Here is a 15,722-nt window from a genome sequence, read left to right on the forward strand (position 1 = left end):
ACTTTCTGTTTAGTAATGCACTCTAGTAATCTAGTTTTTAATTTTTCGTATAGTTGCTATCTTTATCGCTTCCGCACTGTGCACATGGCTACGTCACCCTCACGTGACGGCCAGCATGCCTTGACCTCGGTCGGGGTGTGTCAGTTGAACTATTGGATCATTTTTTAGTCCTGCCTTGGGAGAGAGGTGTGTTATAGTACGATTACATACTAACATCACCATCTTGGAGGTATCTCTGGCATAGAGCATGAAAGAGGTGAAAGGGATAAGAAGCAACAAACACAGAGTTTTAGTCTTGAGCCATATATATATATATATAGAAAGAGGAGAGGTTTTATGGTGTTTTGTTTGAAAGAGGTGAGAGGGATAACAAGCAACAAACACACAGAGTTTTGGTTTTAATGGCTCAAGTATTTCCTCAATCCAAAGCTTATCTTAAAAGAAGTAAAACAATGACAAGGAAAAAACGCATCGTTTTTTGGGTACGTAACTAATGGTTAGCTGAGACTCATAAGATAGCAAACTCCAACCCCACACAGCGCAGCAGCAGCAGCGATGGAAGTTACAGAAACTCCCATCCAAAACAATGAAGACGAAAACGACGACGTCTTCTTCGACGCTCTCGACGGCTTCCCTTCCACCGACGAATCAGATCAATCCACGTCACCCACAACTGCCTCTCTTCCCGATTCCAAACCTTCTCAGGCAACCCACCTCCGTCGCCGGCCATCTCTCGGAGCAATAGCCGACGATGACTCAAAGGCTTCATATTCAGAAGCAGTGGCGAAACCAAGAATTGACGGGGGGAGGGGCGAAGTTAAAAGAGTGCAAGGTTCAAAAGAATAGCAACAACCAAATCATTCTATATAGTAATGTCTTCCATAATTTATCAATATAAACAAATTACAATTGTTGCCGACGAGGTTTCATATCATGAAAACGTCGCATAATAGGCTCATTATCTATAAAAGCAAATACATCTCTCTCTATGTAAACAAGCATGCTATCACTCAACCATTGATCTCCCATTTTGTTACGTAATGGTGTTTTCACAATCTTCATAGCAGAAAAAGCTCTCTCCACAGAAGCAGTTGCAACCGGTAACACCAAAGTCAATGTAAGAAGCTTATACACTAATATGTAGCCTGCACACCTCCCGGTCTTCACCAACTCCTTTGCAAGATCACCAATTCCTCTCAATGATGAAAACTCACTATGAATCTTCATATCGTGAATGTAATTGTCAAGTTGAATTGGAAGATTCATGAGGTCCATACGATCAAAATCTTGAGGATAAAGTTGAGATAAACGAACAATTTTTACTTTGTCAAAATATGCAAAATTATTCACCGGACTCAAACATACCATACAAAGAAGCAACTCGGTGTTTACCTCATTGAAGCGATCATTCAATTCCTTTAATTGTGTATCAAGGACTTTAAAATAGAGGTCCACATGATAGTAATGGAAGTTTGTGAGTCTTGGAGCTTTACGCCTTGATTTTCCAGGTACAAAATGCAAATCCTCCATGTTAGGAACGACAATATCATGCTCTTGACAAAACTTTTGTACATCATCAAGCAAGTCCCCAAAATCATCATCTCTCAAGGATTGTAGTCTTTGCTTGCATACTTCCACTAACACCATTGCATTCACAATATCTTGATTATGCTTGTGATAACTCATTTGTAACTCCCAATATGAGTCTCATAAAAAAAAGGTGAAACACAAAATCAAAAGTTTGTATGTTATGGAATAACTGACTTGTTTCACCAAAATTGTCTTGGTCGGTATCATCTTTAATCCATTCAAGCACCTTCACCACGGCTTCAAACATGACAATAATACTAACTATAGTACCATAGTGTGAGTTCCAACGTGTATCACAAGGACGCATGAGACTATTCTCTTGATTTAACCCTCTACCCGTTTCAAGATCACCAATATCAAGAGCTTTCTTAATTTGTTCTTGTTGTTTCTGTCTAAATGCATCACGACGCTTACACGATGATCCAATTGTATTGACCAAAATACTAGCATTGTTGAAGAAAATGGCGACACCCTCAATTCCCTTTGTAACGCCTATAAGAGCTAGTTGAAGTTGATGTGCAAAACAATGAACATAAAATGCTTGAGGATACTTGTTCAAAATCTTTGTTTTAAGGCCATTTAGCTTACCTTTCATATTACTAGCTCCATCATAGCCCTGTCCTCGTAACTTGGACATACTCAAATTTGTTGTAGCAAAGAATCTCTCAATAGCCTCTTCAAGCAGGCTACTAGTTGTAGAGGAGACATGTTGCACACCCAAAAACTTTTCAATTGCTTCTCCTTTTTTGTTCACATAACGCAATACCACCGCCATTTGCTCTTTAGTTGAAGAATCACGTGATCCATCAACCAAAAGAGAAAAAGATTCACCTTCCATATCTTTAGTGATTGCATTTATAGTTTCAATGGCACAAGCACGGACAATATCTTTTTGAATATCAGAAGAAGTATATTTAAGATTCTTGGGAGCATTCTCAAACACAACCTTCCTAACTTGCTCATTATGCTTGGAAAGAAATTGCATAAGCTCCAAATAATTACCTCTATTGCTTGATTTCAACGATTCATCGTGACCACGAAAAGGCAAACCTTGTCCCAACAACCATCTTGTGCACTCAAGTGAGGCACTCAATAAAGTATGATAATTATTACGAGCTTCATCGGTTTGCTTAATCACAAATGTTTCAATGTGTTGTTTTTGTGTCATCAAATCTCTAGCTTGTTGTACAGCTTTATTATGAAGGCTTCCAACACCTCCCTCATGGGCTCGAAGATTTTCGGGTCCTTTCCTCCAATTTGTAAACCATTTCTCAGTGAAGACATCACTTCTAGTGCTACTCATTTGATCGAAATCACATTTGAAAAGATAGCAATAACGGCAAAATTCAGCATCTTTTGATATAATATACTCCAACCACTTAAACCTATCAAACCAACCGGTGATAAAACATCTTTTGTTGCTAACTTTTCTTGGCATAATGTGGTCTCTAGGTTGACAATGATCATTTTGGAGATAGTGTCTACGAATTGCTTCACGATAATTAGGTGGATAATCAAGTATTCGACGTCTATATCCAGGGTCTGTATGAAGATTAGCCAATATTTCATCCAACTCAGTGGGCTCACTTTGTTGTGAACTACTCGGAATATTCGAAAGAGGACTTATTGGAATATTTGAAGGAGGAGGAGGATGACTACTTGGAATATTTGAAAGTGAAAGACCACCCGAAATGTTTGAAGGAGGATTTAAGCATTGTTTCTTATAGTATCGTTCCATTAAGTAACTGTAAAATGGAAAGAAAAAAAATTCTTAGACTCTTAATCCTAGAGTAGACTATACTAATATGCATAATAACCCAACCAACAATTCAATTAATCAATACCAATAAGCATATAAATTATTCAATAAATAAAAAATTCATTCAACTAATCATATGAATACAACTAATCAAAAATTCAAATTTAATTTTCACCCTAAAAAATAATTTCATAATTTCATATCAATCAATAATCATAGAATCATATCAATAATCAATAACCAATAACCATATTAGTGCATTACCATATGATTCTATACTAATTAAACAAAATTCGTATTAAATAATTAATTAGGGTTAGGGATTATAAATTTAGAAATTAAAAAATTTACCTTTGAAATTGAAAGCTAGAAGTTGGCTTAGTGCTGGAGTGGCTGCTGTTAGCAGCAAAAAGCCAACAGAAATCAGCCAATAGGGATTTATTTTCTGTTCCGTTGGGGTTGGGCGTTGCTGGGATTTTAGGAGCAGTTTGCACTCTCTCTGTCTCTAATTGGTGAAGGGAGAAATTTGGAATGGTAAAGCATGACGCGCGGGTTGACTGAATGAAGGAATGGGGGACACGCCACGCAGTCCCCCCAATACATATATATATTTTTGGTTTTTTTCAAACATTGAAAGTTTCACGTGGAGGGGCCTGACTAATTTGAAACATAGATGGGACATGGAGGGCCTAACTTTGGGACGCGCAGGCCATACTTTAAATTTTTTATTAATTTTTTTTTACCAGGACCAAAACGATGTCGTTTTGGCCTAGATTTTAAAAAGAAAAAAAAGAACCCAGTCTGCTGCTGCACGCAGCAGAACCAGTTCCGGTGCCAAAACAGACATGGAGGGCTGGGTTTTGCCGGTGAGGGGAGAGGCGAAACCTCAGCTGCATCTGTGTTTTCCGGCGAGGGGAGGGGCGGTCGCCACTCCTCGTCTTCACGTGGCTTCGCCATTGAGTATGGATAAGCATGATGGTGTTCATGATGGAAATGCTCGTTACTCTAGTTTGTTGTAGGCCATTAATTATTAGGAAAACAAATGAAAAAGGCTTAAAAATTTTGAGTCTTAACGATAAGGACAAAATAAAGGGTAAAATGAATAGTACTATGATTGATTTTTTAGTGTAAAAATGTGGTTTTTCGTTAAAGTAAACAATACCGGAAGCTTTTCGTTAAAGTTCTTTTAATTATTCCGAGAACAAGACCAAGGGATCGTTCTGTCAGCAGCACTGCCACTCAAAACAGCATCCCGGTACAAATTTAACTGGGAACACGCCGGTAATTATGGAAGTAGGGGAACCTTTGTTAGATTTTCTCACTTTTAACATATTCAATTCTATAGTATCTAACTTCAGTTTTTCCACTCGTTTTTTAAATTCTTTAAACCGCAGTGTAATTAATATTCACTCACTTAACTGTTGACGTTTTACTTATGAGCTGTCGTACGAATGAATTATGTTGGTTTATGTTACGAAATGGTTGTAATTTGACTCGGAATGTGGAAGTTTTTTATATGGCGAATGCCGAGGGAGCGTGACATGTATTGAATAGATGACGAATGGAGTTTGGATTTGTGGAGAGCTGTGTTCAAGGGAATTCCAGGTCTTCAGATTATGGTACTGGAGAAGATAACAATCAAACTTGGCATCAAGAACTTGTTAGGTTCGCTAGGGTTTTCTTATCATATTTTATCAACCATGTCAAATACAAAGCCAACCTTTCAGGTTTCAACCATGTCAAATCTGCCGCGGGAGCTAATCGTTGACATCCTTTCACGGCTTCCTCCCAATGATTTGATACGTCATGTGTGTTTCGAAAGCTTATTATGCTACTATCCACTACCAAAAGTAAATGGATATTTTGGATGTGGTCCATAATTATTAGCATTTTTTTACTAAAACCTTAATGGTATTCAAAGTTTGAACAAAGTCCCATGACTTTGTACACCTCAATCAAAGTCTCATGACTTTGTACACCTCATTGTATTACAATTAATATTTATATTTTTATAGTTTTGACCTTAATTGTTTGATATTTTATGAGATTTATAATCCTATAAATTTAAAATCCCTCATTATAATACTATTAGAAACGGTTACAATAAAAAAATTCAAACATTTTGATTGAATAAATGGATAAAAACTATGTAAAAATAAGAAATAACAAATGGCAAAAGAATGTATCCATAGTGTTCAAAAAATTGGTACATTTTACAAAAAAATTGGTACATTTCACATATTAACAAAGTGGTACATTTATAAAGAAGAATAGGTACATTATAAATAAATTAGGGTACAGATAAAAGATTAAAAAATTATGAGTACAAATGAATTTTTAAAAAATATAGGTGCTACAAGAAATTAATACATGGGTACAAAATAAAACTAAAAAGAAAATACTACAAATTGAAAAAAATGTTGCAAATTAAAAGTTGGTACAAACTAAAAATATAAATATATGATACAAAGTTTAGGCATAAAACATAAATATACCATATGTAATTTTTCTATCATTGATTAAATATACAATGTGTCACAGCCCGTCCCTAATAATTAATTTTCGATGACGTGAAATGATAATTTTACCCTTGGACGTTAAGTATATTGTGTGATTTAAGTTGGATTTGGATCCATTTATTATTTTTCCCTAAGTTTTTGGACCCAATTGGAAGTAAGGGAATTGTTGGTTTTGATTTGTGGCTTTTGGACCACACACATACCATCTCTCTCTCACTCCCATACTCTTTCTCTCTCCCTTCTACGTACGGACATCAACCAAAACCTTTGCAAACGTGACGGATCGAAGTGGAAAATGACACCATTGTGTTCGTGAAGCTCAGACGAACACATCCATACCACTTACAGGTAAGAACTACTTCGAAATCACGTGAAAACCCTAACCCCGAATAAAGTACTGTTCATGCAAAAATTGATGACTTGTTTTTATGGAATTTGAAGCTTATAGGAAACTTTGTGAGGTCCCTAGGAGGCTAGGGATAGTTCGTTTGAGGATTTTGGACGTCGGAAATTGGAGATCGACAGGTTTTAAATTTGGCCGGAAAGTCAAGGTAATTTCCGACATGTTCTCGTGAATTTCAAGGATCCAAAGTGTTATATCGTGTTTCTACTTGTCTTTAGCTTCGTTTTGGTTTAAATTTCATAAGTTTTGGTGAAGAAATTAGTGAGATTAAGGAGTTTGAAAAATTGCCCAGTTTCCGGCGCTGGCGACAGTTGCCGGAGCTGGAGGTAGGAGATGAAGGAATATTCCGTCAAGTATGATGGAATATTCTCACGCCGTCAGTTATGATTTAACGGAATATTCCTGACGCCGTTTGTAGAATCCGTCAGGATTCCCTGCGCGTATTGCCGTGCCTTGGCCAGCGCGTGGCGGCGCGTGCAGGGTCAGAAAATTATTTTGAAAATTTGGGGATGATTCTGAGGTTGTGTAGGTCACTGTGGTGTATTCATATACCCATTTTGAGCAATGTATGAGAAGTTATTAGCTATTTTTGCCTATGTGCTTTAAAATAACATTTTTATAGTTAATTTGCATATAGGTGAGACTTATCCCGAGGACGAGCGTATCCACGGGCGACTCCGAGTTACGACCCGTCGACATACCAGTGAGTGGACTTTGTTTTCTATATATATTTATATACTTGATATATTTCCTAGAAATGCATTTTTTAAGGAAAGTATGCTTTGAAATAATATGCCAAATGCTTTTATATTCTAAATATGCATTTCATGGTTGCATATATATATAAATTTGGTGCTGTGGAGGTATATGTAAGTTCAGATAAGTTATGTTTGGTTATGTGAATCATCGATGATGTGATATGTGATTGAATAATGTTGAACTTATAAAACTGCACTTAGGGTGATTATGATTTAGCCAGAGATATGAAGTACATGCCTGTTTATTTACGTCACCTCTCGCACTATATGCTCATATTGGATCAAACTTAAGTGCACAACCTTGTCTTACAGACCTTATTTATGGTTCTGGCTCGTAGGTGACTAGCGATTTATCGCCCAGCTATTATGAGAGAGTAAAATTGAGCATAATTATATTACACCCTGTTGATGTACAAAATCAGCGAGGACTTTGGTACAACAGAAAGTGTCAGGTTTGTGACCTTCGCTTGGTTGCTTCGATCACTAGTGAAGATAAGTACGTAAATGAATAGGGATAGGGAAGCAAACACAAGATGTACGTGGTTCACCCAGATCGGCTACGTCCACGGAGTAGAGGAGTTCTCATTAATTGTGAAGGGTTTACACAAATACATAGGTTCAAGCTCTCATTTTGTGAGTTCTAGTGAATAGTTTAGTACAAAATGACATTAGAGATTATTGTGGGAGAATGATCCCTATTTATAGAAGAGAGTTTCTAGTTTTGTTCTAACATTGACACGTGTCGTGTTGTGATTGGCTTCTGATGTGGACACGTGTCGAGCTGTGATTGGCTTCTGATGTCGACACGTGTCGCATTATGATTGGCCTCCTGGTTGAAGGGAAGCTCTTCTGGGTCCTTGACGGTATAACGTTGACCGGTGCTCAGTAGTTTCGGGATTGGTCAAGTATGGTACAAACAGTGCTCCCCTAAGTTCCCGAGTGAGGGAAGCTCCTCGGTTGGGGACTTGCAAGATCCAAGCCATTGAGTAATCACGAAACTTCTAAGTACTGAAGTGTGGTATCATTTTCACGTGCCTTATCTGTCTCATATGTAGATGTGGCATCTTCTTTGGAAGTACTTTTCCTCCATCCATGGGTGGTATCTTTAACCGATGAAGATGCACAAGGTAATGTATCAATTTCACTTGAAGCTTACTTGTAGTTTCGGGCTTGGTCAAGTGCGATACAAACCCTATAGTAGGGGTTCCCCAAGTCGCCGAGCTAGGAGATCTGCCGAAAGAGGTGACAGACAAGGTAAGCAGTCAAACTTCTAAGCAAGCAACCCAAGATCGGAGGTTCGACTTCGGCTTCCGGTTGATTGTTCTCCTTCTCCTTGTCTCTCATTCAGCTACCAGGATAAGAAGAAGCAAATGGAGAAGAGATGATATGAGATACTTTTGCTTTTGAAGAAGTAACTTTCCACAGGCTTATTCTTGAACTGTGCTGGAGGGTTTTCTGGTTCCCTTCAGAGTATAAGGCCGACTCAAGAATTTGAGGGTCAAAACAAGTCCATCAAATCTAGAGTACGTTTGACCTTGATGATATGGGATACTTTTGCTGTTGACGGAATAATGAATGTGGTATGGAAAGGTGTCGTGCTGTAGTGATCTGTTTCAGCTCACCGTTGAACCTTCTGCTTCAATCTTTTGCATGGCAGAAATGGTGTGCAACCTTTGCATTTAAATGGTCATTCAGAACATTCCTTCATAGTGACTCATCCACGCTTGGCAGCTTCAGTGTAAAGAGCCAATATCTGATCAACTGTCATGAGGTATGTGCCGGTGGAATTCATGACCTTGACAGCAGTTGAGGATGAGTTCTCGAGAGCAATGCTAAGTAAGCAACCAGGCAAAGGTCTCAGGCAGTCAGTTCCAGATTGGAGGTTTGATTTCAGGTTCCGACTGACTGCTCTCTTTCTCTTTGTCCTGCAGGTGTGGACAAGGACGAAGACAAGGACATGGAGAAAGCATGATATGGGATACTCTTGCTTTCGACCCTGATGATATGAGATACTCTTGTTCTTGGTGTGGCTTATTTGCTGAGGTATTATCGGGAGGAAATAAAGCTGAGTATTTCGAGAGGTTATGTTGAGGGTGTATTCTCGAATGCGAGAAAGGGTTGAGCATTTTTGCAGGTTTGCCTGTCCGTTGAGAAGGGAGGTCGATGTATATAGGGATTTCCCAATAACAAGTAGTAATGCTATTCCTTTACCCTTCTTGGTCACAACAATGTAGTGGGAGCTGCCAGCTTCACATGTTTTAACTTTGTCAGAGCACTTTGAAAAAGTGGTATGTGGTATCTGGAAAACTGATGTTGCGTGTGAAGATTACAGACAAGCTTTATCTAAGGAAATCTGGCTCTTGAAGTTCTGAGAGCTGTGCCTCTTCGGTTTTCGAACAAGCAATCCCGTCGAGGATCTGGCTCTCGAGATTCGGAAAGCGGTGCCGCTTCGGTTTTTGAGAAAGTAATTATGTTGGGAGTCTTTTCTCGAATGTGAGTAAAGGTTGGACGTTCTTGCCAGCCTGTCTTGCCACAGAACACGGAGGTCGACACACATAGGGACTTTCTAGTTGTCAAGCAGTGGTTTTGTTCCTTTACCCTGTGGGTAATAGTAGGGTAGCTGGAACTTCGAAATTCTCGTGTCTAAACTTTGTCAGAGATCTTTGGCAAAGTTATATGTGGTACCCGAGGAGTTGATGGTGCGTGTGGAGAGTGGTGATTGAACAGTAAGATTCACGTGCTTTCTACTTCACCAGAAATCTTCGACAGATTGCCCGTAATTTCCGCAAAGCTGAGTGTGCATGTGACAGGTGCTGACGAGGCTGAAAAAGCAGGTGCTTCTTCGATTTCTGAGATCGGCCCTCGTGGTCTCTGAGTAGCCCAGCTTTTGAGAAAGTAAACGCCTCTTCGATTTCTGAAGCTCCGTCAAGTGCAGATTTTTATAGAGGCTGGCATTAAGTTCCACAGCACACTTGAATCTCCACCAGTAGAAGCTCCCTTCTTGCACTTCTAAGATCTTGATTTGTCTGACCTCTTCCCTCTTCAACACCTTTGAAAATGTCTGGCCCCTCCGACCGTCGTTTTGACTTGAACCTTGGAGAAGAGACAGCCACGCCTTCTCCAGACAACATATGGCGGCCATCCTTCATATCCCCTACTGGTCCTCTTACCGTTGGGGATTCTGTGATGAAGAATGATATGACCGCTGCGGTGGTGGCTAGGAACCTTCTCACTGCCAAAGATAACAGACTACTTTCCAAACGGTCTGATGAGTTGGTTGTTAAGGATTTTCTGGCTCTTAGTGTTCAGTGTGCAGCTTCTGTGTCTAATATGGCCCAACGCCTATTTGCTAGAACCCGCCAAGTTGAATCATTGGCTGCTGAAGTGATGAGTCTCAAACAGGAGATTAGAGGGCTCAAGCATGAGAATAAACAGTTGCACCGGCTCGCACATGACTATGCTACAAACATGAAAAGGAAGCTTGACCAGATGAAGGAATCTGATGGTCAGGTTTTACTTGATCATCAGCGGTTTGTGAGTTTGTTCCAAAGGCATTTATTGCCTTCGTCTTCTGGGGCTGTACCGCATAATGAAGCTCCAAATGATCAACTTCCAATGCCTCCTCCTTCTGGGGTTCTGTCCAGTACTGAGGCTCCGGATAACCACCCTCCGGTGCTTTCTCTTTCTGGGGCTTTACCGACTGCTGAGACTTCCCCTGAGCAACCTTTGTGAATGCTCCCTCTTGTTTGTTTATTTTGATTCATGTATATGTACATATTTGTAACTTATCGGAAATATCAATAAACAAGATTTGCTTCATTTCAACGTATTGTGTTAAATACACCAAGGCCTTCTTCACTAAGTTCTTTGAATTTTTCCTTTTGTTGAAGCTTGTATGTTGAAACTTTGTGAGTGAAGCATGTAGGTTGAGGTAGTGCTCCCTTAATTTCCCGAGTGAGGAAAACTTCTCGTTTGGAGACTTGAAAAATCCAAGTCACGAAGTGGTCGTGAGACTTCCGAGTATCAAGGTGCAGTAGCATATGGTAGGAGTCCCCCAAGTCTCTGGTCGAGGGAGTTGACGAATGAGGCATTTCCTTTCTAAGTGGTAGCCCAAAACTCCTTCTTCATATATATTTGTTATGAAAGTTGTTAGGCCCAAAGAAGAGGAGACCTAGGCAATTTTTTTTGATTTTTTTGATTTTTTTTTTTTTGATTTTTTTTTTATTTATTTTTTATTTTTTTGATTTTTTTTGAATTTTCAAATGTTCGGATTTTTGAATTTTCGAATTTCCGAAAAAATAAAAAATAAAAATAATATATATATATATATATATATATTTAAAAGCTTTGTTGGTGAAACTTTGGTGTTGAAGCTTTGTAGGTGAAGCTTTGAGGTTGAAGCTTTGTTGGGCATCATGAATTGATTTTGCTTCACACTATCTTGATGAAGAGTGTGTGAAGCTTTTATATGTTTTGGTGTTGAAATTTTGTATTGTAGGTGAAGCTTTGGGGTTGAAGCTTGATAGGTGAAGCTTTGGTGTTGAAGCTTTATAGGTGAAGCTTTGGTGTTGAAGCTTTATAGGTGAAGCTTTGGGGTTGAAGCTTTATAGGTGAAGCTTTTGTTGGCACCATAAATTAATTTTGCTTCACACTATCTTGATGAAGATAGTGCAAAGCTTTTGAGATTGATATTTGTCCTCCATTGATGAAGCTTTTGTTGGCACCATAAATTGATTTTGCTTCACACTATCTTGATGAAGATAGTGCAAAGCTTTTGAGATTGATATTTGTCCTCCATTGATGAAGCTTTTGTTGGCACCATAAATTGATTTTGCTTCACACTATCTTGATGAAAATAGTGCAAAGCTTTTGAGATTGATATTTGTCCTCCATTGATGAAGCTTTTGTTGGCACCATAAATTGATTTTCCTTCACACTATCTTGATGAAGATAGTGCAAAGCTTTTGAGGATTGTAGTTGTGTTCCATTGATGAAGCTTTGTTGAATTTCCCAATTTCCAATTTCCTCTTCTTTTTTTTTTTTTTTTTTTTTTGGGAAAACTAGAAATTTGAAAATGTGGGAGAGACAACGTATACAAATTTTGCTTCCATACTGTTAAGCGAGAGATTGTGATGCAAGCCACATCTTGTAGTAGTCGAAGGTTTGGATGAACCATATAAATTGAATTTGCTTCGAACAGTCTTGATCAAGAGCGTTTGAAGCTTTCTATGAGTTGTAGTGTTTGCATTGTTACAGAGGAGAAATGTCTGAAGCAGATGCAAGAGGGCTGAAGAGCTTGATCTTCGTATACCATGCACTGAAGCCATTGTTGGCTTGCAATAAGACTTTGTTGGTGACTATAGCTCTTGTTAGGCATAAGTGCTCCCCTAGTTGAGTTGTAAAGCTTGATGGTTTTTGATTATTTGTGAATGCTAGGAGTTCACATGTACAAGTTGTACCACTTGTCTTCTGGTTAATGGAATGAATGGTAGGTTGCTTTCATCACTTGGTTGGTGGTACGAATGTGAATTCCTTAATCACCTTTCATCACATTTCATCACCTGGTTGGTGACATGAAGGAGAGTACGCGTTGTACATTTCATCACCTGGTTGGTGGCATGAAGGAAAGTACGCGTTGTACATTTCATCACCTGGTTGGTGGCATGAAGATGAGTTCCTTCCTCACCTGATTGGTGATAAAGGTGGCAAGTTTCCAAATAATATTAGAGTACGGGTTGTACATTTCATCACCTAGTTGGTGGTACGAAGGTGAGTTCCTTCATCACCTAGTTGGTGAGAATAAGGGCAAGGTGTTGAGGCACATTGTGGCAAATGTCGAATGACACAAAGTGTGTTGAACCCTTTCAAAGCATAGTTTACTTATGCATGGATGTGTTGGAATGTATGATGTTTATGCATGAATGTGTTGGAATGTATGATGTTTATGCATGAATGTATTGGAATGTATGATGTTTATGTATGAATGTGTTGGAATGTATGATGTTTATGTATGAATGTGTTGGAATGTATGATGTAGATCCTTTGTATAGTCTTGTTGACACATACTTAGATTTTGTTTTGTATTGGAAACATTTGTGTTGAAGCTTCAACACTTGAGTGTTTCATTGCTCAGAATGGAAAAGAGTGTATGATGTTTATGTATGAATGTATTGGAATGTATGATGTTTATGTATGAATGTGTTGGAATGTATGATGTTTATGTATGAATGTGTTGGAATGTATGATGTTTATGTATGAATGTGTTGGAATGTATGATGTAGATCCTTTGTATAGTCTTGTTGACACATACTTAGATTTTGTTTTGTATTGGAAACATTTGTGTTGAAGCTTCAACACTTGAGTGTTTCATTGCTCAGAATGGAAAAGAGTTTATGGCCGAGTTGGCTAAATCACTTCTTTATTGAATTCATACCAAATGGTCTTTGTTACATAGGATGCCGAACGGCTGTAGCTTAACACTTGTACAATGTGAGTCTATTTGTAATAGTACTTCAAGTGGTCAGCATTCCATGGATGGCCAAGGGTCTTGTCGTCGGAGTTTCTGAGCTTGTAGGAGCCACGGCGGCTGATGACGACGACCTCGAACGGTCCGTCCCAGTTAGGACTGAGTGTTCCTTCACTCGGGACCCTATCACAGAGTAATCTTTTCTTCAGTACCCAGTCTCCCACTTTGAAAGAGCGAGGTTTGACCCTTGAGTCGTAGTAGTTGGAAATGCGCTGCTTGTAGGCGACATTCCTCAGGTGAGCCTGATTTCTGTGTTCCTTGACTAGATCCAGGTTGAGGGTGAGTTGTTTGTCGTTCTCACTCTGCATGTAATTCTGGATTCGGTATGTTGCTTGCTCAAGCTCAACCGGGACAACTGCTTCTGTACCAAAAGCAAGTGAGAATGGAGTTTCTCCTGTGGAAGTCCGATATGAAGTGCGGTATGACCAAAGAACTTGGGGTACGAATTCTGGCCAACAACCTTTAGCTTTGTCCAAGCTAGTTTTCAGAGTGCGCTTGATTATTTTGTTAACGGCCTCGACTTGTCCATTAGACTGGGGATGGGTTGGAGAGGCAAAACATAAGTTGATGTTGAACTTAGAGCAGAACATCTTGAACTTCTTGTTGTCGAACTGCCGCCCATTGTCCGTGACTATCGCATTGGGAATGCCGAATCTACAGAGGATGTTCTTCCATACGAAGTCTTCTATTTTTCCCTCAGTAATGGTTGCCAAGGGTTCTACTTCAGCCCACTTTGTGAAGTAATCAACCGCAACGATTGCATAATGGACCTTGCCCTTCCCTGCAGGCATTGGGCCGATCAAATCAAGTCTCCATTGGGCAAAGGGCCAAGGGCTGATCATAGGAGTGAGCGGCTCGGGAGGGGAGTGAGGGATAGTTGCGTAGCGTTGACACTTATCACATAAGCGAGATATTCTGATGGCATCTTGGTGGAGTGTTGGCCAATAGTATCCTTGGCGAAAAGTCTTGTGTGCTAGGGATCGAGACCCAGCATGATCTCCGCAGACTCCTTCATGTATTTCCCGAAGGACAATTTCCGCCTCCGCAGGTGTAAGGCATCTTAGGTAGGGCAGGGTAAAACCGCGCTTGTAGAGTTGTTCATTAATGATCAGGTAGCGAGCAGACTTGTATCGAATCTGCTTAGCTTGGACTTTGTCATTTGGGAGGGTGCCATGGGCAAGGAATTTATAAATTGGGGTGATCTAACTATCTCCTTGTTGTAAATTGCACACTTCCGCGACCATGGTGCTTGGTGCTGCCAACAATTCGACATGAATTTTTCTCCCAATCTTGTCTTCCACTGCCGAGGCGAGGCGGGCCAAAGCGTCTGCATGACTGTTTGCCGCTCGAGGAACTTGGGTGATCTGGTAGTGGAAGTGCTTGAGCAAAAGTCGTGTTTGCGCAAGATATGTTGCCATGGAGCTATCCTTAGCATCAAAGTTGTTCGTGACTTGGTTGACCACTAATTGGGAGTCACTGAAGATATCAATTTGTTTAACTCCAAGATGCTTGGCCAAACGTAAGCCTGCTAGAAGGGCTTCGTATTCGGCCTCGTTGTTCGATGCCTTGAATTTGAAACGAATAGCGTATTCTATCGCCACTTTGTCAGGGGTAGTGAGGACTAATCCTGTTCCGCAGCCCTGTTGGTTGGATGAGCCATCAACATACAGACTCCATGCTGGGGTTGTTGATTCTATCTTCTGAGCTTCCGATGCTAATGAAGCTATTGCTTCAGGTGTAGAAGCAATGTCAACAGGATATGTGAAGTCGGCGATGAAATCTGCTACTGCTTGACCCTTTTCAGCTGGTTTTGGTTGGTAGGAGATGTCAAACTCACCCAATGTTATCGCCCATTTGATCATTCGCCCAGACGTGTCAGGACTCTGGAGTATCTGTCGAAGAGGGTGATTGGTAAGCACGATGATGGCGTGTGCTTGGAAATAAGGGCGAAGTTTTCGAGCAGACATGACCAATGCTAGAGCTAATTTCTCAATGTTGGAGTATCGTGTCTCCGCATCTTGTAGGGCCTTGCTAACATAGTAGACGGGCCGTTCGACACCACTGTCATTTCGGATAAGAACAGAACTGACTGCTGAAGCCGAGACCGATAGATAGATAATGAGAGTGTCACTAACTTCTGGTTTGGAGAGCAGATGGGGCTTTACTC

General features: G+C 39.9%; 1 protein-coding gene across 1 annotated transcript; it reads right to left on the bottom strand.

The window, feature by feature from the left end:
- Nucleotides 1–857: 857 nt before the first annotated feature.
- Nucleotides 858–4,306, bottom strand: LOC139188713 (uncharacterized). The gene is made up of 4 exons (XM_070806398.1): nt 4,146–4,306; nt 1,765–3,335; nt 1,038–1,637; nt 858–862 (listed from the first exon to the last, which is right to left on the bottom strand). The coding sequence occupies exons 1-4, from the start codon at nt 4,304–4,306 to the stop codon at nt 858–860; spliced, it is 2,337 nt and encodes a 778-aa protein (XP_070662499.1).
- Nucleotides 4,307–15,722: the final 11,416 nt, after the last annotated feature.

The sequence above is a fragment of the Malus domestica genome, chromosome 10 (assembly GCF_042453785.1).
Source record: "Malus domestica chromosome 10, GDT2T_hap1".
In the NCBI taxonomy this organism is placed as follows: domain Eukaryota; kingdom Viridiplantae; phylum Streptophyta; class Magnoliopsida; order Rosales; family Rosaceae; genus Malus; species Malus domestica.

Excerpts from the sequence above, each read along its gene's own strand:
- LOC139188713 (XM_070806398.1), bottom strand. The coding sequence starts at position 4,306 with ATGGCGAAGCCACGTGAAGACGAGGAGTGGCGACCGCCCCTCCCCTCG. Across the intron at positions 3,336-4,145 it reads TGCGTGCAGCAGCAGACTGG|TTACTTAATGGAACGATACT; the intron begins GTTCTTTTTTTT and ends TCCATTTTACAG. Across the intron at positions 1,638-1,764 it reads AGACAATTTTGGTGAAACAA|TGGAAGTATGCAAGCAAAGA; the intron begins GTCAGTTATTCC and ends CAATGGTGTTAG.